The sequence below is a fragment of the Cydia splendana genome, chromosome 6 (assembly GCF_910591565.1).
Source record: "Cydia splendana chromosome 6, ilCydSple1.2, whole genome shotgun sequence".
NCBI lineage: Eukaryota > Metazoa > Arthropoda > Insecta > Lepidoptera > Tortricidae > Cydia > Cydia splendana.
Genome location: NC_085965.1, coordinates 17,515,114 through 17,540,525, shown reverse-complemented (window position 1 = coordinate 17,540,525; position 25,412 = coordinate 17,515,114). Strand labels below are relative to the sequence as shown.

General features: G+C 39.3%; 1 protein-coding gene across 10 annotated transcripts; it reads right to left on the bottom strand.

Moving 5' to 3' along the window:
• Positions 1–1,243: 1,243 nt before the first annotated feature.
• On the bottom strand, positions 1,244–25,267 carry LOC134791645 (zinc finger protein 271-like). 10 transcript variants are annotated; one of them, XM_063762707.1, is made up of 23 exons: positions 24,826–25,267; positions 24,521–24,718; positions 23,354–23,489; positions 22,655–22,788; positions 21,719–21,793; positions 21,082–21,144; positions 20,830–20,922; positions 20,245–20,454; positions 18,503–18,670; positions 17,737–17,867; positions 17,380–17,477; positions 16,866–17,016; positions 15,234–15,385; positions 13,613–13,780; positions 12,812–13,039; positions 12,130–12,310; positions 10,096–10,263; positions 9,175–9,343; positions 8,154–8,320; positions 6,432–6,592; positions 5,855–6,014; positions 2,627–2,714; positions 1,244–2,361 (listed from the first exon to the last, which is right to left on the bottom strand). In XM_063762707.1, the coding sequence occupies exons 1-23, from the start codon at positions 24,883–24,885 to the stop codon at positions 2,284–2,286; spliced, it is 3,237 nt and encodes a 1,078-aa protein (XP_063618777.1). In that variant the 5' UTR covers positions 24,886–25,267; the 3' UTR covers positions 1,244–2,283. The 10 variants fall into 10 exon arrangements, with proteins under 10 accessions (XP_063618777.1, XP_063618776.1, XP_063618779.1 ...); XM_063762706.1 differs by lacking the exon at positions 20,830–20,922 and having other exon boundaries at positions 20,989–21,144; positions 24,826–25,266; XM_063762709.1 differs by lacking the exon at positions 20,830–20,922 and having other exon boundaries at positions 16,866–17,004; positions 20,989–21,144; positions 24,826–25,266.
• Positions 25,268–25,412: the final 145 nt, after the last annotated feature.

Sequence of the window (25,412 nt, the reverse complement as noted above, 5' to 3'; positions counted from 1 at the left end):
ATTTATCCCAATGATTCTTCGCGTCTTAAAACGAAATTTTCATTAACTTAAAACGATTTTCAATCGTTTCATTGTCATATGTTTAGTAATTTTCCAGCCTGTTAACATAATTTAAAAATAAATCTTAATATACCTACAGGGTACACCTTTTCATTTACAACTAGACTATGTACATTTAAATAAGCTGTATTCTGTTTACAAGCCGGTACGTGACCACAGAAGTGATTATAACACCACTTCACGCCGACAATGGCTAAGCGATACACCAGCATTTTATATAGCTATACAATTTTATCGAATAAAAAAAACATCAGTTTTATCACACTTGTACTGTACAATCATGGCAAAATAAAATAATATCTATAAGCTTGATCATAATTATCATAAAAGACGGTATGTGGCAAAAATAGTTGTAAAATTTTGTAAAAATTCACTCAATTTTATTTAGCTGTTAGTTCCGGGAAACTGCGAGTCTTGAAGCTTCATTCTCGCTTCTCTGTGGTCCCTGTTTACATTATAATATTACATTACATCCAATGTTTCACCGCATTTGCGTACGTAATATATACTCAATAAGTTCCGACTGCCCTTTTAATCTTTAATAAAACATGCAGATAAAACTTTGTAAAATTCAATGTAAAACGTTCTGTGATGATCCGCGCATTAAAAATATTACATCAAGTTCCACCTGTAACATAATGCTTCTAAACTAGTATTTACAGAGAATTGTAAATTAAACCTGGTAACCGCTATTTCCATAACTATAACATTAATCCGTATTACAGAAGTATTAGGTCATTACCTATGAAATTGGCGTTTTGTACGGAGAATTTCAACGAAACACGAATTTCCATACAATTAATTTTGCGGATATTTTTTTGATGGCTAATTCAAACCAAACAAAATTTTTCCAGTAATTTTTGACACCTTTAAGGTATGTTTTCAATATCTCCATTTCTTGAAAATTGGTACCATTAGAAAAATATAAGTAATTTTAATACTCGAACCGACAGCACATGAAAAGACCTATTTTCAAGGCTTAATTCTGAACACTTAACAATAAAAAATAACAATTAATTGTATGTAAAATCGTTGTTTATTGAGTGCACTGTAGTTTTATTGTAATTGTGTATGTACTTTTGTAAAAAAAAAAAAACTAGGATCAGACTTATATCTATGAACAAAAACGCCAATTTCATAGGTAAGGACCTAATAACAACGGGCATGTTTAATTGGAACTGTATATTAGGAAAACAGGTAAGATACTGACGTCACAGACTAGCAACTTACGATATGGCTGATAAAATTGAATACAAATTTATTTACAAAAGTATCTATCACCAAGATTTCACCATCTATTATAATAAAAGAGAAAAGGAACTGAGAAGATAATTAACAATTGTTAAATCCGGTACCAATAGGAGCACACAATTGGTCAGGAGAATATCTGCAGCAAAAAGAAACAACTTCTAAAATAACTCAAGAAGTTTACTGTCAGAAAAGCGAGCAATAAGAGAGACCAATAAGCTAGTCACCATACAAGTTATGTTCCTTCTCAATAAAAGATAAATTGGATAAACTTGGTACGGAGATTCGTAATCCTTATTATTTACTAGTCTCTGGATTATGAGTAGTACTGTATGTAGTGGAGAATGAAATTAACTCGTTTTCTACTAGGTATTTCCTCACTGTCTTGATGTTCAGTTCGCCGAAACTGAACTGCAGATTTAAAATTGTATGACCCTTATGTAAACCCAATAAGTGCTAGGTCTGACAAGTGGATTACATCCAATCGCTGGGGCAAAGAAAATAAAATTTAGGAAATAGTCTCTCTAGACTAGACTCACATTTATGTCTAAGGGTGTTATTACACCTGTCCAATTTCTTTGTCCTATGTCAGTGCGTCTAACTCTCTCATTAAAGCAAAATGTGAGACGCAATACACATTGGACAAGGAAATTGGATAGGTGCTATACCACCCGTATACACGCCGTTCGGCAGTTTCCATCGGTTTGAAATCGGTGCCAAGCTCAGCCGTATTTAAAATCAGTATTGGTCGTATCGGCCGTATCTGCTTCTTTCTAGAGATATTTAGCAGACGTTTGACCAATAAAAATGCCACATCTATTTCTCTTTGCGCTATCGAACGCCAACTTACAAGATTTGTGATAGCATTTCGAACGGTCACCGGTCACCCCAGACATGCAGGGGTCTCGATTGCAGTGGAGTCGGAAGTAGTGGAATCAGTAGTAGAGTATGGAGGGGAGAGTTGCACAGTTACGTCTAATAGTTGACGGTGACGGGGTGCGCGAACGTGGCTGTCGCCGCCTCCAGCCCCACGCCGCCCGGCGCTCGGACTTGCTGCAATAACAACGGATTAATATTAGACCAGATCTGGAATTGGTATTTTCTATGTATAATGATAAGGTAACCGTAGGTTTAGCACATGATTGGCGCGATAGACTACCGTTTTTTTTCTATGTTAATAAAGAGGGTCGGGTAGTCTATCTCGCCGCGAGATACTGACGCGCCTATCATGTGTTAGCCTGGCAGGTAAGGCATAATAAGTAATGTGATGTGTGTACATGTGTTTGGGAGTTTTGCATTGGTCAAGTCAAGTACTTACTTGGCTGGTAATTTGCATCACAGTCGCGTTAGTTTGTTGGGGGTTTTGTGCTACGGCGCTTTCCGCCGGACTCGCATTTGCTGAAGGTCTGGAAAAGAAACAAAAACGTGTTTAATAACGACAAATTGTATTTCACGTTACGTTTATTTATTAATATAGTAATCGGGCAGACATATATCAATATAAAAAAAAAATACCGAGCCTCTCTTCTGCTCCCTAGGGTTCCATTTTCAAATAGAGTTCATACATATTTGGGGTCGCAGCGGCCGGTCGCAATTGTGCTCCTACAACCTGCCACTAATATGCAGTCCTCATACTTTACGCACCAAATTTTCCCAACATTAGAATTGAAGCGGTCGGCCCCACATGCGAGTTTCCCGCTGTACTAGCGATTTTGTCAGCAGCACGACGCACACTGGAACCCGCCCATACATTGCTGTGCTCAAAACTACAAAAAGTTAAATCAAGCAAAAAAAGTACCATTCTGCATTCGTAATGTCAAGTAGTGCTTATAATAATTATTATTTACATTATATTTGTATAAAAAAAATATTCCTATGATAAAGGTACATATTCATCGATAAACATATCGACAGCTTCCGGGTGAAATATTTTTGTATTCATAATTGGCAGAGGTCGTATGCTGGTGATGAGGGGATCAGAGGAAACCAAGAGCCTATTAAAAACATCCGTCATGTTGTCGATTCTGGAAGTTTTACGACTAAATCTCTCTCGATAGTTTTTAAAATCCTTATTCCTCGCTTCCTGGGCCTCTTCACTTAAATTGCCTATTGGAATCAGGTGCTCAGATATTATTGCGTCTCCATGAATAAGGATTTTATGAACAGTAGGTGTCATACGACACCACGGGTACAGGTCTACATATAACTTTGCTGTCTCTAGACAGTATGTCTTGAATTTACACGTATCGATTTTGTAGCCACTGGAAATCGTTTGTAAAATTATGTAAAAGCGACGTATGAGTTCTTCATCTATTTTAGTTATTTTGGCTGATATTAGATAGTTTTGGAAAAATTTTCGAGCCACATTACCATTATTAGTATTGCCAAAACCTGGTTTTGGTTGATCTATTATTAAGGAAAGTTTTTCCTTAAACTCTGTCTGGATCCTTTTTTTATTTTGATCAACTTTTGGTTTGTGCATTTTGTTTACACTCCAAGATCGTATCTCTAATTTATATGCCATGTGTAACAAAGCTTCGAAAAGTCGGATCCAAGCATGTAAAACAGATATACCAAATGCTAAATATTCTTTTCTCAGAGGTTTCTGTAGTACTTTTTTCAAGTCATTAAATTCACCGGAAGTAGCTTCGCATAAAAAACATTTCAAAGTAGATTTAGTATCTGACAATGCGTTACAGACCTTTCCATCTACCATTGTGAAATAAAGTTTGTGTTGAATTGAATATATTTTATCTTTTAGTTGCACATTTGTTTTTATTAAACTACTTTTTTGACGTTCTATCTGATCTCTAACTGTTTTTGAATGATCCGTTGTCTCTTTTTTATACTGTAGTTTTATAGGTCTGCAGAAGCGAGGGGAAGAGGGTCGCGGATTGTTCCAAATAACTATGTTTTTGTCTTCTTCATCCATTGTTAATCGTACAGGAACCAAAGAAGCGAGAAACATGTATTTATCGTCACATTCTTCAGTAACAAATTTCTGCATGTATTGCGTGCGACTTGAAGAGCCATCAAAGCCCCATTTGTAGTGCATGGTAAATTGGCATTCTGGATTGAATGATGTGATAACATCCTCTTGAACTTGTAACAGACGAGAAGTTGTATGATCCAATAAGGACTGCAATGGCACTTCTGCTTCAATGTCTGTACATGTCACATTTTCTGGGTAGCATTGGTTTTTTTCCTTCTTCACCATTTTATAGGATGGGAACACATCAGGGGCATAATTTTTTATTATATTGTATTGTTTCTTTGATAGTTGAGCTTCCATCATCAAAGACAAAGCTTGTACAGGTGTCACTAGGTGTTTGTTTTTATTATCATTTTCCGAAATTTCCTTTGGTGTTATTACCTGCTGTACATGTTTGGCTTCTAATAACTTCCGCTCCGCCCTTAATTTCATTTGTGCAGCATATGTTAACATGTCAGCGGAATAACTGCTGCGTAAAACTGCTGTTTTTCTGCGTTTTGAGCCATCACTGGATTCCACAAAATCTTTTTGAGGTCTCCCTCCTTTTTGTTGTTCTGGTTTTGAAAAATGCAGTTTAAATCGGCATTCACCGCTGAGCCATGTCTTCTCTTTTTCTAAGAATGTTTTTTTATAGCTGTTAGACTTGGCCCACTTTATATTGAATTGAGTCTTAAAATTACGTGCCTCTATGATGATTTTGTGTTTTAGATGATCAGGACAGTTGGTTTTAAGCATTAAAAATTTATAAAGGTCTTCAAATTTGTTTTTCATTGTTTTGTATTTACTTTTAAATATCGTGTTGCACAATTCTCGTCGTTGAAGTAAAATTGAATCGCTTTTCTCATCTGAAACCGTCGAAATGAATAGAAGTAACCTTAGGGTAAAATATTACGCACTAAATCATTGTTTTAGTGCGAAAAAGTTACATTTTCGCTACAGTAAAAACGCCTGATCAAATAGCCAGAGCAAAAAATTTCGTCCGTTTTCGAAAAATGGACAACATCTTTTGCTTTCGAATAAAGAATAATAATAACGACCACTTTTTTAGCTATCGTGCCTAAAAAGTATCAAAAGATGTTTTCCATTATAGGAATTAAGACCATTTTTATTAAATTACAATATAAGTTATTATTGTCCAAATATCACAAACACAAAAGTGTTTTTAGAATATAAAATACGTAAAACGTAATCAACATACCTTGCTCAAGATGAGACATTGCGGATTTTGAGTTATTATTCCTGCTATAACTTGAAACAAGTCTATTTAATAATCGATGCTAATTACCACTGAACGTGACATATGAAATCTTAGACCTTTGACATAATGCAACTACGTAATGACAACTGATAATGAAGGTATTTTGCTGCAATGAGGTACAATACTTCCCTGGTCATACATATATTTCAATTTCAGTACAAAATACCCATAATTGCTAAGTTGAGTTTTAAACACAGCAATGTATGGGCGGGTTCCAGTGTGCGACGCTACGCCCGTTATATCATCTTCAACCGGCGTTCTATTCCCGTGACGTGGGGGGTGTGTGTACTGTGTACCTGGAGTCGTGTTGCCGCTCGGGCTCCTGCGCGTCCTTCTCGCACTTGACGCCGCAGTCCCCGCACTCGGGCGCCGGCTCGGCCGCGCCCTCCGCGCCGCCCGCCGCCGCCGCCGCCGCCGCCGCGCCTGCGTGCGTGCGCCGGTGCGACGACAGGTGACCTGATAGAAAAGACAAACAGGTTAGCCATTTTCAACTCCTCCATATCGTCGCTATACTTACTCAACCTCATATCTGCAACGATCATTTGATGGAAAGGTACTTTTCTTTCATTCGAAATGCGGGTGTTTTTGTCATCAAATGAGTGTTGCAGATACGAGGTTGAGCAAGTACCTATAGCGGCGATATACATATTTCCATCCCGGTCCGCAAAGACCGAATTTTGACTTAACTCGGCTTTTATAAACAATTATAATAAAAGAGAAAAGGAACTGGGAAGATCATGAATACAAGAGCACATAATTGGTCAGGATAAGATCTGCAGCATATAAAAACAATTTCTAAATTGGCTGTTTTGTGTCAGAAAAGCGAGCGACAATTTAAATCCTGCCACAGACCCTGATTATAATTCATGTTACCTTTGCACATGAAGTCCTTGGAGCAGATGTCGCATCGGAAGGGCCGGGCGCCGTTGCCGTTCTTGTTGTGCGAGCGCTCGTGGAACAACAGGTTGCCCTTCAGGGGGAACGACTTGCCGCACTCGCCGCAGCTGAACGGCCGCTCGCCACAGCTGTGCGATCTACAAATAGAATACCAACTGTGAACTACTGCGGTACCGGCTAGAAGTAAGGACAGTAACGAGGAAACTAAAAACGGTAATTGCACTCAACGTAGGTAAAATGTGAATTTTAATAGGCTCAAATTTTCTCATATTGTATCCCGTAATCGCCAGGCGTATATCAATTCAATGAAAAAACATAACATAGATCAAACACGTAACTAAGATGGTGTAGACTACAGAGTTAGTTATCAACTTTATATTGTGATTGAGTCAAAGCACAAATTCAAATGTATAAAAACCATCTATCAATTACATATTAACCTTTCCGCTGACAATACGAATCTGCAAAAAAATTACCTTCAGGTTCGATATAGCACACGCGATTTCAGACAAAATGTATAAAAATTTAATAACAAAACTTCCGTGAGACACAGACATATTATAGTATTTTATGCAACCGTTGTTTAAGAGAGGTCAAAAAAGGTGAGTGGCGTGAGTAACAATTTGAGGCGAAGCCGAAAATTGTTAATAAAGACGCCACGAGTATTTTTTGACTCAGTTAAACAACGTTGCATACAATACTTTTTCTACGACCAAGCACTTACTTTGAAATACAATTGTAAATTTAACAAATAATATTTTTAATTCAAGAAGTAGCAAAAATGGGGGGTACGGGCGGGAAAAGAATGAATGAACGAATGAAAAAAACATTTCTATGGTTCACTTATTTGTCAGAGATGACATTTAAAATACGGTTGGCAACACTGTATTTCATTCAATATTTTTTAAGTGGTCATTACACGAAGTATCGTAAAATCGCCAAAAAGATACTGCGTGTATGCACAAATTCTTTTTTTGGGGAATACACTAAAGACTTGTCTTGACAAGTATAAGGTAGGGTTTTAAAAGTGTGTGCACGACCCTTTAAATGACAAATCAAAGTACGGGAGTAGAAAAAATATATTAAAAACGAGTCACTCATGTATTTTAAGTCGAAAAACGCTTGACATGTTTCACTCCGTACCGAGTAGTGTCATCAGGAGCTTGCGTTTACAGTGACGGACCGGCGCAGACTGCGGGCCGCAGCTCTCCGCGCCCGATGACGAGTTTGGATTCAGCGAAAAGTACGGGAGGCTATCGAAATTAGTCGTCATCCGAATTTTAACCGTGATTGTGGTTGGTCAGTGCCTATAAGCTGGAAAACTGTTTTGGGTACTACGTCGGTGGACAGTGTGGACGAACCATTAGCGAATGACGTAGTGAGTGTTGTGTGCAATCCATCATTTGACAATAATGCCATAAATGAGGGTAGTTTCTCGCCCCTCCTGCCGCCACCGGCGCAGGAGTCATCGGGCGCGGAGAGCTACGGCCCGCAGTCTGCGCCGGTCCGTCACTGTAAACGCAAGCTCCTGATGACACTCCTCGGTACGGAGTGAAACATGTCGAGCGTTTTTCGACTTAAAATACGTGAGTGACCCGTTTTTAATATATTTAATAAAATGTATAAAAAATCAAAAACCCCTGGGGAAATTTGAAAGTACTGAAACTCAAGGGGGTAAATTAACCTGTAACGGCTTACCTCATGTGAGCCACCAGATGTTCCTTGCGAGTGAAGGCCTTGGAGCACACCTTGCAGGAGTGCGGCGTGTCGCCCGTGTGCTGCTTCAGGTGGTTGGTCAGGTGCTCCTTCCGCGTGAACGTCTTGTGGCAGAACTCGCATCGGTGAGGTGACTCGCCCGTGTGTATAACTTGTAACGTCTTACCTCATGTGAGCCACCAGATGTTCCTTGCGAGTGAACGCCTTGGAGCACACCTTGCAGGAGTGCGGCGTGTCGCCCGTGTGCTGCTTCAGGTGGTTGGTCAGGTGTTCCTTCCGCGTGAACGTCTTGTGGCAGAACTCGCATCGGTGAGGTGACTCGCCCGTGTGTATAACTTGTAACGGCTTACCTCATGTGAGCCACCAGATGTTCCTTGCGAGTGAACGCCTTGGAGCACACCTTGCAGGAGTGCGGCGTGTCGCCCGTGTGCTGCTTCAGGTGGTTGGTCAGGTGCTCCTTCCGCGTGAACGTCTTGTGGCAGAACTCGCATCGGTGAGGTGACTCGTCCGTGTGTATAACTTGTAACGTCTTACCTCATGTGAGCCACCAGATGTTCCTTGCGAGTGAACGCCTTGGAGCACACCTTGCAGGAGTGCGGCGTGTCGCCCGTGTGCTGCTTCAGGTGGTTGGTCAGGTGTTCCTTCCGCGTGAACGTCTTGTGGCAGAACTCGCATCTGTGAGGTGACTCGCCCGTGTGTATCCTGCAGATATATTGGATATTTATTCTTAGTTGACTGGCACAAGAAACGAACGATTACTCCACCGACAAGAGCAAAGCTCTTAAGTTATGATGATGACATTGTAAATTGCCTTTTCTGCATATATAGAGTGCAGTAACATTCCTGTGGAAACGATTTGCTTTCGAGGATATTTCGCCACTCACGTCTGTCCTTGGCGGCAAGTAGAGCAACATGGACTTAGGTGGACTTAAATTGAGCGGATCTAATCTGCCCCGCTTTATTGCAAGACTAGTTATGAGGATAATAACTGTGGTGGCACTAACCTGACATGGTTGGTGAGGTGCTCCTTGCGGCTGAAGGTCTTGGTGCAGAAGGGGCACTTGTGCGGCGTCTCGCCGGTGTGCAGGTGCACGTGGTTCGTGAGGTGCTCTTTGCGAGAGAACGACTTCGAGCAGTACGTGCACTTGAACGGAGTCTCGCCAGTGTGTTGCCTGCAAAATTTTGTTTAGTTAGGGCCAGTTGCACCAACCACATTTGACAGACTGATCAACGTCAGCCGGCGCCCCCCGGCGCTTTACTATGAAACTTTCCATACATAAAAATTTAGCGAACTCTTTAACGATACGAACAGTTTGTGCAACCGACCCGTCACGTAAGTTTTAGGACGATTTCCTTTTACAAATTGAAACTTCTTTCCAACAGTTTTTTTTTTTACTTTTCTGTAATTAAACTTCTTTCAACGAAAATTGTATTTTAAAATAAAGAGCCAGGTGTACGTCGGGCTATCAACCTTGCCGTAACTGCCTTGCCAAGCTTTTCCATTGGTGTGGAATGTTTGCTAATTCTTGGTGTTAAGTATGCATTTTTTGTTTGGACCTCGCATTGCGCGGCAAACATTTTGAGTCGCCTTGCTTTTGAGTTTGGAAAAAAAAAACAACGGGTTGCACTCCGGGAGTGCCGGCAGAAGTGAAAACTCAATGACATTGTAACAGTTTTTCGATCAGGTCACGTGTCCGTCTTACGTCTTACGAATCTTACGGTCACGTGACCTGTCGCGAGTTTAACATTTTTTCCCCATCACAAAAAGTGCACAGCGCCGCTAAAGTTTTCACTTCAAAAGTTGACAGCATGCTCTCTGACCCACCAAATCAAATGAATTGAAATCTACACGCCTAACGCGAACCCGACCAATCAGTGCTGCGATAGAAAAACGGTGCCTGTATGTAATATTATAGATACGCACCGGACATGATTGACAAGATGCTCCTTCCTGGAGAAGCTCTTGTTGCAGTAGGAGCAGGCGTGCGGCGCGTCGCCGGTGTGCTGGCGGATGTGGTTGTTGAGGTGCTCCTTGCGCGAGTACGCCTTCGGGCAGAACGTGCACTTGTGCGGAGTTTCCCCCGTGTGCTGTCTGTAACAGCAGTACATTCCGATTCAAACACAAGCAAAAACTAGAGGGATTATTCTCATTTGTCTTCTCTTTACGCTCACCGGTAAAGTTTACATCTACCGATAAACGGGGAGCTGGAACAAATGGGAATAGCCCGACTAGAGGGGAGGGGACCGAGCTCAAATCGGAATGTACAATGCTGTGCTACTAGCGGGGGAAACGGCACGAATGACGCCTGATTCTAATGCGTATGTGGTAGAGTTAGCTTACCTTGGGTTTGGAAACCGTGAAAAGTTCATGCGTTTCAATACATGCTATTAAGAACTATGGTTATATGAAAATTAATGTAAATTCTGCACAGTAGTCGGTAGCACAGCATTGTTTATTACATTGGCTCATGCGACAGGATAAAATAAACATAAAGACAGTCAGGAGTCAGGAGCCCTGTCGATCGTATGTTACTCTTATTTATGACTGACGAATTTTACATAAACTTTCAAAAATAAAAATAAATCATATACATAAAACACCAGACCGTTTTTTTGAACTTATTAGAATACATACTGTCTATAAATCTCTAAATAAAAAACCACGCGCACGAAGGGTTCCGTACCATTACGCAAAAAACGGCAAAAAAATCACGTTAGTTGTATGGGAGCCCCACTTAAATATTGGTATTTTTTTAGTTTTTTGTATTTGTTGTTATAGCGGCAACAGAAATACATCATCTGCGAAAATTTTAACTGTCTAGCTATCACGGTTCGAGTTACAGACTGGTGACAGACAGACAGCGGAGTTTTTACCCTTTGGGTACGGAACCCTAAAAACAAGACATCAAATAATAATTCAACCGCCAAGCAAAGGCGTAAGTTCGTATTATATATATTAGGCAGATAGGGGTAAGTTTTCCAAGGCATCGACGACAAAAGCCTTGGATCTATCTGCTGTGACAAACTCCAAGATCTCAAGCAGTTTTGAACTTTTTACGGCCTAATTTCCTCTTAGGCTTACATTGCTGATGTCGGTTCAGCGTAGAAAGTTATGGAAGAAAGAAAAAAGAAAGAAGCGTTATGGCAGTGTAATGTTCTAGGAGGAAATCAGGCCTAACAATTTCATTCAGAGTTCTGAGGTCGACGGACGGCGAGTTTAATAACCCCGTTCCCAATATGTAATTTACTGGTTACCTGACATGGTTGTTTGAATGACTTGGCGCAGTAGGTGCAGCGGCTCGCTCGTGTGCCGCACATGAGGCGCTCCTTGTGAACGACTGGTGAGCACACATGAGGGGACAATCAATGACTCTGTTATCACCTGACATCGTTGTTGAGATGCTCCTTCCTGGTGAATGACTTGGCGCAGTAGGTGCAACGACTCGCCCGTGTGCTGCCGCACGTGGTTGGCGAGTCGCTCTTTGTGAACACATCTGAGGGGCCACCAATGAATCTCTGTTCTCACCTGACATGGTTGTTGAGGTGCTCCTTCCTGGTGAATGACTTGGCGCAGTAGGTGCAGCGACTCGCCCGTGTGCTGCCGCACGTGGTTGGCGAGTCGCTCTTTGTGAACACATCTGAGGGGCCACCAATGAATCTCTGTTCTCACCTGACATGGTTGTTGAGGTGCTCCTTCCTGGTGAATGACTTGGCGCAGTAGGTGCAGCGACTCGCCCGTGTGCTGCCGCACGTGGTTGGCGAGTCGCTCTTTGTGAACACATCTGAGGGGCCACCAATGAATCTCTGTTCTCACCTGACATGGTTGTTGAGGTGCTCCTTCCTGGTGAATGACTTGGCGCAGTAGGTGCAGCGACTCGCCCGTGTGCTGCCGCACGTGGTTGGCGAGTAGCTCTTTGTGAACACATCTGAGGGGCCACCAATGAATCTCTGTTCTCACCTGACATGGTTGTTGAGATGCTCCTTCCTGGTGAATGACTTGGCGCAGTAGGTGCAGCGGTGCGGCGACTCGCCCGTATGCTGCCGCACGTGGTTGGTGAGGTGCTCCTTGCGCGTGAACGACTTGGTGCAGAACGAGCACTTGTGAGGGGACTCTCCCGTGTGCTGACGCACGTGGTTTACTTTAAATACAAAAGAAGTACTTATGAATTATTGTTTCATCTAATAGTTAATATGATGTTAGCACTTTCTGGATTGTATTCTCAGATGCTAAGGTGTATTTATCCTTACGTGTCTTATCATGTAAACAAACGTGACGTCAAAGTGTCATTCCAATAATACGATTAATAGACAATCCATCGTAATGTCAGATGTTTTTGAGTTTATCCGTTCGTTACTGCGATTATTGATGAAAATCTTATTAGAAATGATATTTTTCAGTGGCTATTTGATTGATTTAAATACTTTGTGAGTTTCTTTAAGTATACAACAATATTTAAAGTGAAGATTATTGTGTAATTCCAGATAAAAGTGTGATAATGTCTTCAAGAAGTGTTTATTTACATGATAGGACAAGTAAGGATGAACACACTTTTGTGCTTTTGAGTTGATAGGGAACGCGTAGCAAGCCAACATAGTAGTTGCGATATTTACTGATGCTTACTGGTTTATGTCAGTCTCACCTAGGTGATCCTTCCTCGTGAAGGCCTTGGGGCAGTACCCGCACTGGAAGGGCGTTTCTCCGGTGTGCTGGCGCACGTGGTTGACCAGATGCTCCCGCCGCGTGAAGGACTTGGAGCAGTAGTTGCAGCGGTGCGGAGACTCGCCCGTGTGTTGCCGCACGTGGTTCAGTAAATGCTCCTTGCGGGTGAACGTTTTGGAGCAGAAGTCGCAGCGGTGGGGGGTTTCGCCTGGAAAATGTACTCATATTGCATTTTGTTGGTGCGTAAACTAGCAGTCGATAAAATAAGAAAGCGTACGGCCAGGCGTGGCTCACTCCGCGATTTCGTCGCTTTGCTACAGGTAAAAGTACATCCGTTCCACCCCAATTTTGGGGAAAGCCATAAGCCGCGCGTGGCGCTGTCGCCACCTAGCGGCCATATCTGTGCTGATCGTAACAGACGCGTTTTGTTAGAGAGTGAGTCTTCTGTACCTAGTACTATTATTTATTCTGTGGTACGGCACGGTATTTGGCGAAAAACTCTTTATTTTCTTGACAAGCTTTTGTATGTGCTTTTACTGAAACTACTCCTATTGTTGTCTGTACTCTGTGTGCACTCTAGAGTGAACAGAAGAATTATTTTATAACTCCGAGCGTAGTGAATGATCCTAAGCTATTCTAAATAAATAATTAACACACTTAAAATTATATTTACTTTGTGAAATAGCATAAATGAACAGCTTTTGAAAGGAAAAACCAAGCCTGCCACCGAGTTGAACTCAGAATGATAGGATATGGGTGTTAAATGGAATCTAATACTGACCAGTATGCCACAGTATGTGATTGGTGAAGTGTTCCTTTCTTGTGAAAGATTTCCCACAGAGTTCGCAGCGGAACGGGGTATCGTTCGTATGTGATCTCATATGGTTTGCTAAGTGCTCCTTCCTAGTATACTTCTTGCCGCATATTTGACAATGGTGTGGAGTTTCACCTATGGGGGTGGGGCAGAAAATAAAATGTTATTCAATGATGCAACTATGTCACTCCCTGTTTATTTTTCTCTTCGAAAAGCGAAGGTTTTCTCGCAACTATAAAAAATACCCTATTCTTTTTTACACCTAAACACGAAACGACTGTATCAAAAGGTCTACTAATTTAAATTGCTAGTTTTTTTAAACTTACGCATATCGAATTGTACATTTTGATACAAAGTCGTTTATAGTAACATTGGTTTAGATGCATTGATAATAGGATGTTTTGATTTTAGTTGCAACGAAACCCTTATCTGTCTCCCAGAAAAAAAATATAGAAAATAATTAAAAAGGTGTTTGTTTTCGTTAGACGAAGAGAACTATAAATTTGGGAGACCATAATGTTAATCTTGCTTACAATAATGTGTTAGATCTTCAATAACTCACATTGAACAAATTGTGTCAATAGTTGAATCATTCAATATTCTAATTTCTGCACCACCGTGGCCCGATCGGTGCACGCTTGGTAGTTACGGACAGTGTCAGTACTTGGATAAACCACCCACAAATTGGCACCCAAAGAACTTTAGGCATCTAGTTTTTGCAGGATATTGGTCACTACTAATATCCTGCAAGTCACTAAATGTGACCACTACGACGGGTGCCAACAATAGGTAGGTTTACACGAGTTATTAAAAAATAGAACTGTTCTACCACTTTAAAAAGCGTTATCTAGAAAAATTTACTAATTCATGCATGCAGAAATACAAAACCGAAAATTAAAATATGCAGGTTATTTGATATGGCTAATTTGAAATCATATTAATATTATCCATATCCTTATCAACCAATACAAAGGCTGCTTGCATTATTTACCAAACAAAGCTACGAGTATCAGCTGGTAAGATTCTCTTGTAACAACCAAATCGAAGTTTAACTTTGTAGCACTTACACATTTTCAAAACATGCAAACTTAAACGGTGTCATTCAATTATAAACAGACGGTGATAGCTATTACGTGCCATAGCAAATAAAAGAAAGGTGAGTGAGGTGTTGTCATGGGTGTCGAAAACATTGCATGACAGCGAAAAATCGCCGTATGCGACGGTCTACATATGAATTTCCGTAATCACCACAAGTTACGCTCCAACTCAGCTTGTTACAAGTCCCTCAGCACACGGCGTCATAACGTAAGAGAAGCGTAACGTAATACGCGCGTAGAACGAGAGCGGTACGAGCATTCGCTTCTCTTACGTTATGACGCCGTGTGTCATAACGTAAGAGAAGCGTAACGTAATACGCGCGTAGAACGAGAGCGGTACGAGCATTCGCTTCTCTTACGTTATGACGCCGTGTGTCATAACGTAAGAGAAGCGTAACGTAATACGCGCGTAGAACGAGAGCGGTACGAGCATTCACTTCTCTTACGTTATGACACCGTGTGTAGAGTGCCTAAATCTTAGTAAATGTTACCTGTATGCCACATGACGTGGTTCATAAAGTGCTCCTTCCTCGTGAAGCTCTTCTTGCATATGTCGCACCGGTGCGGAGTCTCCCCCGTGTGTTTGCGAACGTGGTTCACCATATGCTCTTTCCGGGTGAAAGTCTTTGCGCAGAATTGACATCTGTTGGTTACAAAGAATACTGTAGGTATTCAACAGAGAGAAGAATATTCAAAGAGTTTTCATACGACGCCGCCGTAAATCATTTTTAATGTTGCTATATTCTATTTTAACATTTCAGATTTGTATGTATGAAAACTATTTATTTCGTACTACGAAACGTAAAATGGCATATGCCTGACTACTCACAGGCACAAAACTTTTATAAAAGGACGTCATAACAACAACGTGTACAACAAACAACTAGAATTGTTCTGCTTAATAACATTGTAACCATTTTATTTTACTAATATTTATTTTATTTAACGCCACCAACATAAGTATCCACAACACAACCCACAATGAGCTTACTGTAGGGCTTAGTCAATTTGTGTAACCTTATAATATTTATTTATTCACATTTATTTAATTCAAAGATATATCACTAAGGCCCCAGATTCCACTAACCTGGGGTTAACCGGTTAAACCTGGAGTTACCATGATTACCAGTGGGTCATTCCACCGTTTCGGGTGTTACACTTGAACTCATAAAATAAGGTTTTATTCGATATTGTAACAGGAACTAGGAGGTTATAACTATTGATTCATCTACTACTTTGATAATATTTTCCTTTCCTGTACGCACATTATTAAAGTATAAGAGCAATAAGTAACGAGAGAATCACTAAAAAGTAACTGTTTCGAGCGTTACGCGAATTTGCCTATACCTTCTGACCATCAGTACCAAAATGCATAATTAAGCGAATTTTATCAAGTATGTTCCAGTTTTATTAATGTCCAGTAATAATAGTTAGTATAGTCTACTGAAACACTGAAGTAACACTTAGTATCACTTTTTATTTAATTTTAATAAAATAAATTACCTGTTTCGGGTGTTACTCATGGTTCGTTTCGGGTGTTACGAGTACGAAATTAAGACAGATTTATACGAAATTATGGCTCATTTTATTGAAATTATTGTCTTTTTAATAAATTCGATTAAAAATATAAGTAATAAATGCTGAATTATTTTAAAATACATTATCTTAACAATAAAAACTGTTTCTCGAAGATATTATAATTATTTTTCTTTCGATGCGAATATTTCCGAAAATATTCACTTAATCAAAAACTTGTTGATGGTGACACCTATTCATTTTGAAAGATCTATCCAACGACACCCCATATCACAGGATTAAATGCAAAAAAAAATTAAAAATATTTTTTTGTACAGGAGCTACCATAAAAAAACATTTTTTTCGGTTTTTTTTTTGTGACATGAAGGTTCGGTATGTTTTCTATGGAAATAGGTTAGTTTTGACTTCTTAAACCAGTTTTCATTTTTCAACCCTTTGGTAGCGTTTATTATGGAATGACCCCAGTACAATTTGACACTGGGTTAACGGTTTAACCGCTTAGCCCCGGGTTATTGAGATGGTGCAAGTGGGCCTAACTAGACTAGATGAACCTGTATGGCCTAAGGCCTGTATAATCAAAGACAAACCTGTAAGGCGTCTCCCCAGTGTGGCTGCGGACGTGGTTGTCTAGGTGCTCCTTGCGCGCGAACGTTTTATGGCAAGTCGTGCACGCGTACGGCTTGTCCTGCGTCAGCCGCTTGGCGTTCCTGTCCGCTGTGTCGCCTGCTGTAACCACGGCTATGTTAAAACTAAACTAGTAAGGCGTTGGTTTTCTACTGATGCTATGCCGAGTACGAGCAACAACTTAATAATTAATCAGAAAGCTCAAAACATGGGAGTATGACTCCCGGATCAGCTCTAATAGGAACTGCTGTAAATAATACAATTACGAATACCTGAATAATTCCGAACGTTGAATATACGAATTCGAAGAAAGATACAAGTAATATTTCGAATGATTAGTAAAGGTTACTTTCAGGGGCGGGTGGGTCCCTAGTAGCTACAGAAGATCTTGAAACTTAACTATCATAAATGGACATAGCCACTCCCTAGCCAGCATAAATGGACATATAGAGCTATAATGTAATTTAAAATACTAACCAAGATGGCATTTCCCGTGCCTTGACAGCTCCACGGGATTAGCGAAGGCCGATCCGCATACCTGACACGTGAAAGGTTTTCTTTCGCCATGATATCGTCTGTAAAAACCAAATAAAATTAATTTTGTTCCTCTAAACCTGTCATCATCATCATCATCATCATATCAGCCTTTTATCGCCCACTGCTGAGCATGGGCCTCTCTTCGAGTACGCCACTTATCCCGGTCCCGAGTAAACTCTAAACTTGATGATCAGAATGCTCAACCATTTCTGTATATGGAAATGTACGAGAGCGACTACAAACTTTTTATATGGTACAGTATTACGCTGTCGTAACTTTTATGATCGGATCACTTACCTGTGAACAATGAGTTGATATCGGAACTGAAATATCTTCCCACAAATATCACAGGCATGGTGTCCGGGCGAGTTCTCCTCGGCGGACATGGCGGCGCTGGTTCCCGCTTCCACTTCCACTTCGCTTATTACCTAAAACAATACCAGGTGAAAATAAACCTTCCTACAAGAAAATAAAGACTAGTCTGTTTTAAGTAGACAGGTCAGCTGCATATGCGATCTAAACCCATGTTGTTTATGTACAACAAAGCTTCCCGTGTGTTGAAGCGTGTGAGGTACAGCTGTTTGAATACGCGAATACATGTACAATCAAGAACATAATTTCTATGCGGCCTATCTTACTTCATTATTACTCTTTTCATGTAGTTAACTGTATACTATACTATATATATTTAAGTTATTTTTGTATGATTTTTTACTGTATACTTATGAGAAATCAAATGCAAATATTCCGAAGACCATTAACCAAAAGCGCGTGAAACCGGCGATGCTGATTATATTAAAGAGAAGGCTTAGTCGATTTCACAATGAAATGAATAGATTTCTTTAGGTTTATAATATGTAATTAGATTGGGTCTCTACTGTTTCCCATAGAGTTTTGAGGCATTTCAGAATTATGACTAATGATAATCTAACAATCATTACATTATGACTTTCAAAAATTATGTTAAACCGATGTTTCTAGTGTGCCGTAATCGAAACTGAAAATTTCTCGCAGTTTGAATAGCATTCTACTCTAATCTGAAATAAAGTATAAAACTCCTTACTTTGGCTTGGGGTTGCCCATCAGCGTTAAGTTTGCCGAAGACCTCGTGGTAAGCGAGTAGCTGTGAGAGGTCTTCCACGTTGACTTTGTACATGGCGTGCATGTCGTGGTCCGTTGCTCCCGCGGATATCTTCACTACGGCTCCTTCCATACCCATTGCGCCCACACTCTGTATCAAGGAATAGTTATTTCTTACGAGGGTTAAACAAAATTTGCCCCCGAGTGAAACACAAAAGTTTTCACAACACCAACCCGAATCAAATATTAAATGTAAAATATCAAACAAAATCAAACCAAATCAAATCCAAATGAATGTTGTTAAATATTTAACATCCAAAATCATCATTTGAAAGTCAATTCTACCAGCAAACATAAGAAAACAACTCAAAATTTGCATTTGATTACTTTGCCTCACATGTGAATAAAATGCAACTTTGCTATCAGTTTTTGAAGTGCAAAGTAAGCCTTTCCGAGCTGGTGTGGTGAAAAATAAGTTAATGTTTAAGGAAGAGTTGGAGAGGTGGTAGTCAGCTGCAGAGATAAGTAGTAACTACCCCCTTGCATACAAATTTCTATGCAGGGGAGGTACTTTATCTCTGAGCTGACTGTACTTTTGGTTGATAATATTGACCAACTTTATAATTATGTTCAAAGTTGAACTATACGAGGGGGAATCAAAAAGAAATTAGAAACGCTATGATATCATGGAATTACAGGTATCCTGTTATTTTTTACTTTTAGGCAACCTCTTTATTAGTTTATCTGCATATTCAGTATTAAAAAATCTGGCATGTTCGTCCATAAAAAAAAAGAATCACGATTTTAGGTACTAATTTTCCTTTTTTTTTAGTTTATCGCTAGTACAGCCAATTTATAGGAGATTTTTAAGAATCAAAGAATGTGAAGTAATTGCAAAAGACATACTCTTGATTACGCAAATACGCAACTCTTTAATTCAAGCACAAGATTCTGCGCAGCATTCTTGGGAAACTGCATGGTCTGAGGCCCAAAATCATCTTAAAATTAGGTATTTTATTTAATTGCGTTTTTCTTAAAAAGATTCTTCTGATTTTTATTGAACAATGTTTGATAGGCCTTATTTTGTATTTTCATATTTATTTTTGTGGTATGTTTCCATTATTTTTTCTGAATTGAACAAATAAATGTGTGAAGACCTAAAATTACTACCTTTAACATTGATAGGACATCCTAGCCTGAAAATTAAAATTTACAAGCATATTATTAAATACTAATTCATTCTTAAAAACCCAAGTTTTAATTTAAGTACCAATTTTTATGACTTCTTCACCAAAAATTTTGAGAAAATCGTTCCTGAATGATCACAAAAACTTGCCTGAATTTACTGATATTAAAAGACATCACCTACCCTACTGTCATTGTTTATCGATAACATAAAAAGTAATTAATTTATTTATGTCTTTACTTATGCAATTTATTCCCAAAAAGTGATGTATCATGACCAATAATCAAAACGTATCATTATGTGTTTAGCTGATATCAATTCTAAAGACTTTTTGATGTACCCTCGTAGAACTAGTCTAATGCAGTAAGGTCTTTTAATTTAGCACACAGCGTAAAATAGGCGATTTCTATTTTGGACACGCTCTTTTTATCTATGACGATCCTTAGTGGGTCCGCGGCGCTTATGTTATATTACGATTTTTTTTAACCTATACACTTTGTCCTTGACGACCTAAGACTACGTGTTACTATAAAACTCACCTTTAAATCAATGCTCTTAAGGTCCTTTATCTCCGCCGGCAGCGCGAAGTGGGCCGTCTCTATCTTGGACCCGCCTTTCTCGTCTTTGACTATGGCCAGGGGGTCCGCGGCGCTGGCTTCTATGGACGTGGTGCCGTCCGGGTTCTGTGTTACGAGAATGTTCGCCGGCTCGCCCGTAGCTTGCTCGATGCGAACTACGTTTTCTAACACCTGGAAATTAGCTTGGGTCAATTCCACTGTGACTTAAATAATTTTTTTCAACAAGTTAATATTAAAATGATATAAACAATTTAACTTATTGTAGGACCAGATTAATATTCACAGTGAGCGTGTGGTCTGACGGCATCTTGATAGCTTCATGCAGCTCCCCACCTTGCCTCCGCCCGGGTATACCACGGTGACAATGTCTTCACTCACTGTTGGTTGCTAGTTGCCCCACAATCTGCTGCAGCTGGTGCACAGTGTGTGCTGGTCTGACGGCATCTTGATAGCTTTATGCAGCTCCTCCTTGTCCACTAGATTGCCTCCGCCCGGGTCTACCACGGTGACGATGTCTTCACTCACTGTTAGTTGCTAGTTGCCTACCTGTTGCCACACAATCTGCTGCAGCTGGTGCACATTGAGTGTGTGCTGGTCTGACGGCATCTTGATAGCTTCATGCAGCTCCTCGTCCACTAGCTTGCCTCCGCCCGGGTCTACCACGGTGACGATGTCTTCACTCACTGTTAGTTGCTAGTTGCCTACCTGCTGCCCCACAATCTGCTGCAGCTGGTGCACAGTGAGTGTGTGCTGGTCTGACGGCATCTTGATAGCTTCATGCAGCTCCTCCTTGTCAACTAGCTTGCCTCCGCCCGGGTCTACCACGGTGACGATGCCGTCTTCACTCACTGTTAGCTGGATCTAATAAAAATACAGGTTTTAAGTTTTAGGTCCTATTATATGAAACTACAATTTATATAAATCTAGAAATATACTGTACAATACTCAGAACTTCTAGTTGTTATTTGCTATTTATTACGCGAAAGTACGGTGAATATTATGATGTGCAATTAAAACCTTAAAATCAAACAATTGTTTAAAGCATTTGAATAGTGAATGACTTACCTCGCTGACCTGTCATTTGTGGATATTAAGCAGCGTGAATACAAATGTTTGTTTACAATGTGCACATTACAAAATATACATAATTAAGCCACTATGTCACTAGATATCTTTTTTTTATTTTTTTATTCAGAAACAAACAGTCATACATGGTTTATGAACATATTTTAGAGACAATAAATATAGTTTCATAAAAAAAAAAAACATATAAATAGGTCCGTGGCTATTAACTACACAAGAGAAAGACTTTTTACACTTATCCCTCTAATTGGATGATTTTTTCCTACTGCTTCACCAGTGAAATGGATGGTTGGCCAGACTATAGGTGTAATTGACAACTGACACACGGTATTTATGAAATATACAATATTACCTGCTGGTTGGAGTGTTCTGGCCTCGTCGCGGCCATCAGCTGCTGTTGCATTATGTGTTGCTGCGAGTGATGCCCCTAGAAACATTTTAGTGTTATCATAAGCGCCCGACCTAGAAAATTATCGCTGATTCGCTACATTGTTGGGGTTGCGTGCAAATGGAATTAGTTTCACATAATTATTTAAATACTTAGTAAAATTTACTAATAGAAAACAAACTAAGAAGATACTAATAGAAAAATGAAACATTAGTGAACATGTATGTCAATGTCAGTATCAATAGTACAGAAATTAACAAGTAAAATTACATTAGAAGGTCAAACATTAAAATTTAATACATGCGAAAATACAGAGAAGATACAAAGACTAGTCATGCTTTGGTCAAATTTTAAATTAGTTTTCTGACCAATTATTACTAGTAAATTGACATATAATACTGGATTTTATAAAAGTTAATCTACACTTAGATTTCCCGAACCAATGAAACAGACAATGCTAACATGTTTCCATTCCAACATGCAATAGGAATGATGACATCATATAATTAAAGTTTAAAAAAAAATACATTTAATGGCATGCCCATTAAGATCTATTCTGTAATAAATCTATGTAATAGTTTGCAGTAAAATTATAATGCTTCTAACAATTAGTTTAAGTTGAAAATAGTAATTATGTTGAAAGAAATATGCATTTATTTTGTTCTTTTAGGTCTCAGGGGCTACAACTCTATGGAAATGATATACTGTTATACACTATACATTGAATCATGTCACTTTCGATAGCCTCAATTGGTCTGGACGAAATTACTGGGCATTACCCCTAAAAGTTCTGAGTCATCATCCCTACCTCATACACATTAAGCTTCATTAACCAAACTACACAACAGTCATGTACGAGCATTCCCGCAAATAAACGGAGTGTGTTACCACGTGATTTACCATATCAATGTTATGGTGTACAAACTCGACCCGGTTATTGGCTACCTGCTGGTGGGTTTGACCCGAGTTAGTTGTGACCTGACCAGTGGCCTGCTGCTGGGACAGCTCTTGTTGCTGAGCATGGGCCAGGGCATCTAGAAATAAACATGCAGAGAATTAAAAAATCTTTGTTATTCAATTTTTTCTTTTTATATTTGTCTCATATGCCAGATGATATCAACAGTGGAATAGAATTTTACAAAAAGATACTTATTAGAATGATGTAATGCAATTTTCTCATTGCTCAAGAAGGTTTAGGATACAAATTGTAGTGCATTAACTAGCCCAATGCAGATTGGAATAAGATAAGAAATCTTGGCCAGTTGTATGACTTAAGGAGTGTCCTATAAAAATAAAAATCACAATGAGATTAAATAGTAAAAACAGTATATGACCATCATTTTCTTTGTCTATAGCTTGGTGGAGTGCCAGTATGGCTACCACCAGTTTGACACTGACATATTCGATATTGTGCGTGTAAGTTACTTTGTATGCATCTTGCTCGTACTCGCATATTAGTGCGAGCGAGGTGTATAGAAAGTAAGTTATGCAGACGATAGCCAAAATGTCAGTTTGACACTGCTAAGGCAGACATGGTAAGGCTACAGTAGTACTAATGGTAGTTAGTAGACTACAACAAATGGTATTGATAATAATTACCATGTGTTTGTGTCTGAGTGGCAATGATCTGTGGCAACTGTTGCGCAGCCGAGACAGTAACTTGGGTCTGTCCCGGATGCCCAAGTATAATGTTGGGGTCTCCATTGAGTATGCTTGCATGGGCTTGACCAAGGTCCTGAAATAATTAAATACGGTATAATAACAAGTTGACAGTGCTTTTAACAAATGGGTCAAAGTTCTTTTCATTGTCTTGTTTTTTGTGCTCAAAAATGTGACCTAGTGGAGCTTTATGAGATGAATAGTGTTTAATTTTTCTCTTTTAAAATAGTGTCTACAGCTAGAAGTCCATACAATGTCACCAGCTTTTGCAGACTGCAGTGGTGAAAAAAAAAACAACAAAAATTGTATGCATATAGGGGTAGGACTGTAGGTGGGGGTAGATTAGTATAGGTGGGTAGGTGGGGGTGTTGCCTAGGGTAAGGCATGCAACTTTCAAATCAAAGCTAGCCGATTCAAACTCTAGCTTGTACAAATGAGTTTCAGAAATATTACTTGATATTCACCTAAAAGAAGCCAGACTTATCTCAATAAGGCCTATATCCCTATCTGGATTGAAAGGTCAAATGGCAATCAGTTTAAAAAAAACTAGTCCCTGTGGCAGACCAGGCTTTTTAGGATGTTATATTTACAAACTGGCCCACATAGAGTCAACACAAAATATATAGGTCATACATACATGCTGACCAGGTTTAAAATCAAAAAACTCCTGTATTATGCTATGGATGTGAATTTAATAAAACCTCATATATTAGAATAATTACTTTCGGGTTAAAGAGTGGGTCAGAATTAAATACTAAATTAAATTCCATATTACTATAAATATTATAATTTGTGTTTTTATTCTGCTATCATGAAGAACATACATAATGAAAGTGAATACAATAAGGGTATGTTACCTTGAATTAGTGCAATTATCTAGCCCCTATCTTGATATATTATTTACTAACCATATAAAGGTATAAAAGTGTGCTGTGTACAACATACACCAAGCATTATGCAGTGTATAATTATAAAATCTAATTATTCAGATTATTCAGTAATACATTTGTAGCTAAAATATAAAGTTAATGATGATTTAAATGATAATTGCAGTTGCAGTAAATAATGTTAAATGATAATTGCAGTAAATAATGTAATGTTTAGTACCTGCACTGGTTTCCCATTTTCTATCCTCGTACCCGTGGGCAGACCGTACACCGACACTTGCGGTATCGGTCCCGGGAAGAGATTTGTAAACACCCAGTACTTCGCGACACTAGACAAAGCGACGTTTACTGCCGCAGAGTTCACTCGCAGGTCGGTAGCGGACGTCGTAGGGGTCAAATTCGCAGTCTGCTGCTGCTGCTGTTGACCATATTGAACCCGTTTGTATTTGGAACCCAATAATCAAGTAAAATTAGCATTCTAACACGAAAAAAACTAGTATGACCAAGCACTAAAAAACTACGAACCTCTGAATTTCCTTGGGGCTGGCCGCCACCCGTATTGATATTGTGATGCTCCGTATTCATTTTGAGTCCTTATAAACTATAAAACTAGTAACTTTCACTAAAATATTTACAAAAACACAACATTTCTAAACTTTACGTATCGGCATTGTCATAATTTGACTGTCAACGAAATGGAGGCGCGGGGGACGCGACGGGCCGCCATTATGAAACTTAGCACACAATAACATTTTCTTCAAATAACGTTATACACCATTTTATACGTAAACACAATAAAATTCACTTATTACTAGTGATATAGGCAGTGGATATTTACGAAATCACAATCAAAATGCTTTTCGCAAATCATGTAAGTAACTTTAGGGCAAATACACATTTGTGATAGTACGTTCCACGAATTCATCACACAACCACCCACGACGAAAGTTACTCAGTGACAATGCTGCCATCGTGACAAAACTAACGATAGAAAAAAATCATAGTGGTAGTGGATTTCTGTTTGCGAAGTTTCAGTCATATTTACTTATTAATTGAGTTTTATGCCGCTGACACCAGTACCTACTAATTAAATTATTAGTTTAGATACTATT

Excerpts from the sequence above, each read along its gene's own strand:
- LOC134791645 (XM_063762707.1), bottom strand. The coding sequence starts at position 24,885 with ATGAATACGGAGCATCACAATATCAATACGGGTGGCGGCCAGCCCCAA. Across the intron at positions 24,719-24,825 it reads AGCCCCAAGGAAATTCAGAG|CAGCAGCAGCAGACTGCGAA; the intron begins GTTCGTAGTTTT and ends TATGGTCAACAG. Across the intron at positions 10,264-12,129 it reads CATCTCAACAACCATGTCAG|ACAGCACACGGGGGAAACTC; the intron begins GTGAGAACAGAG and ends CTGCTGTTACAG.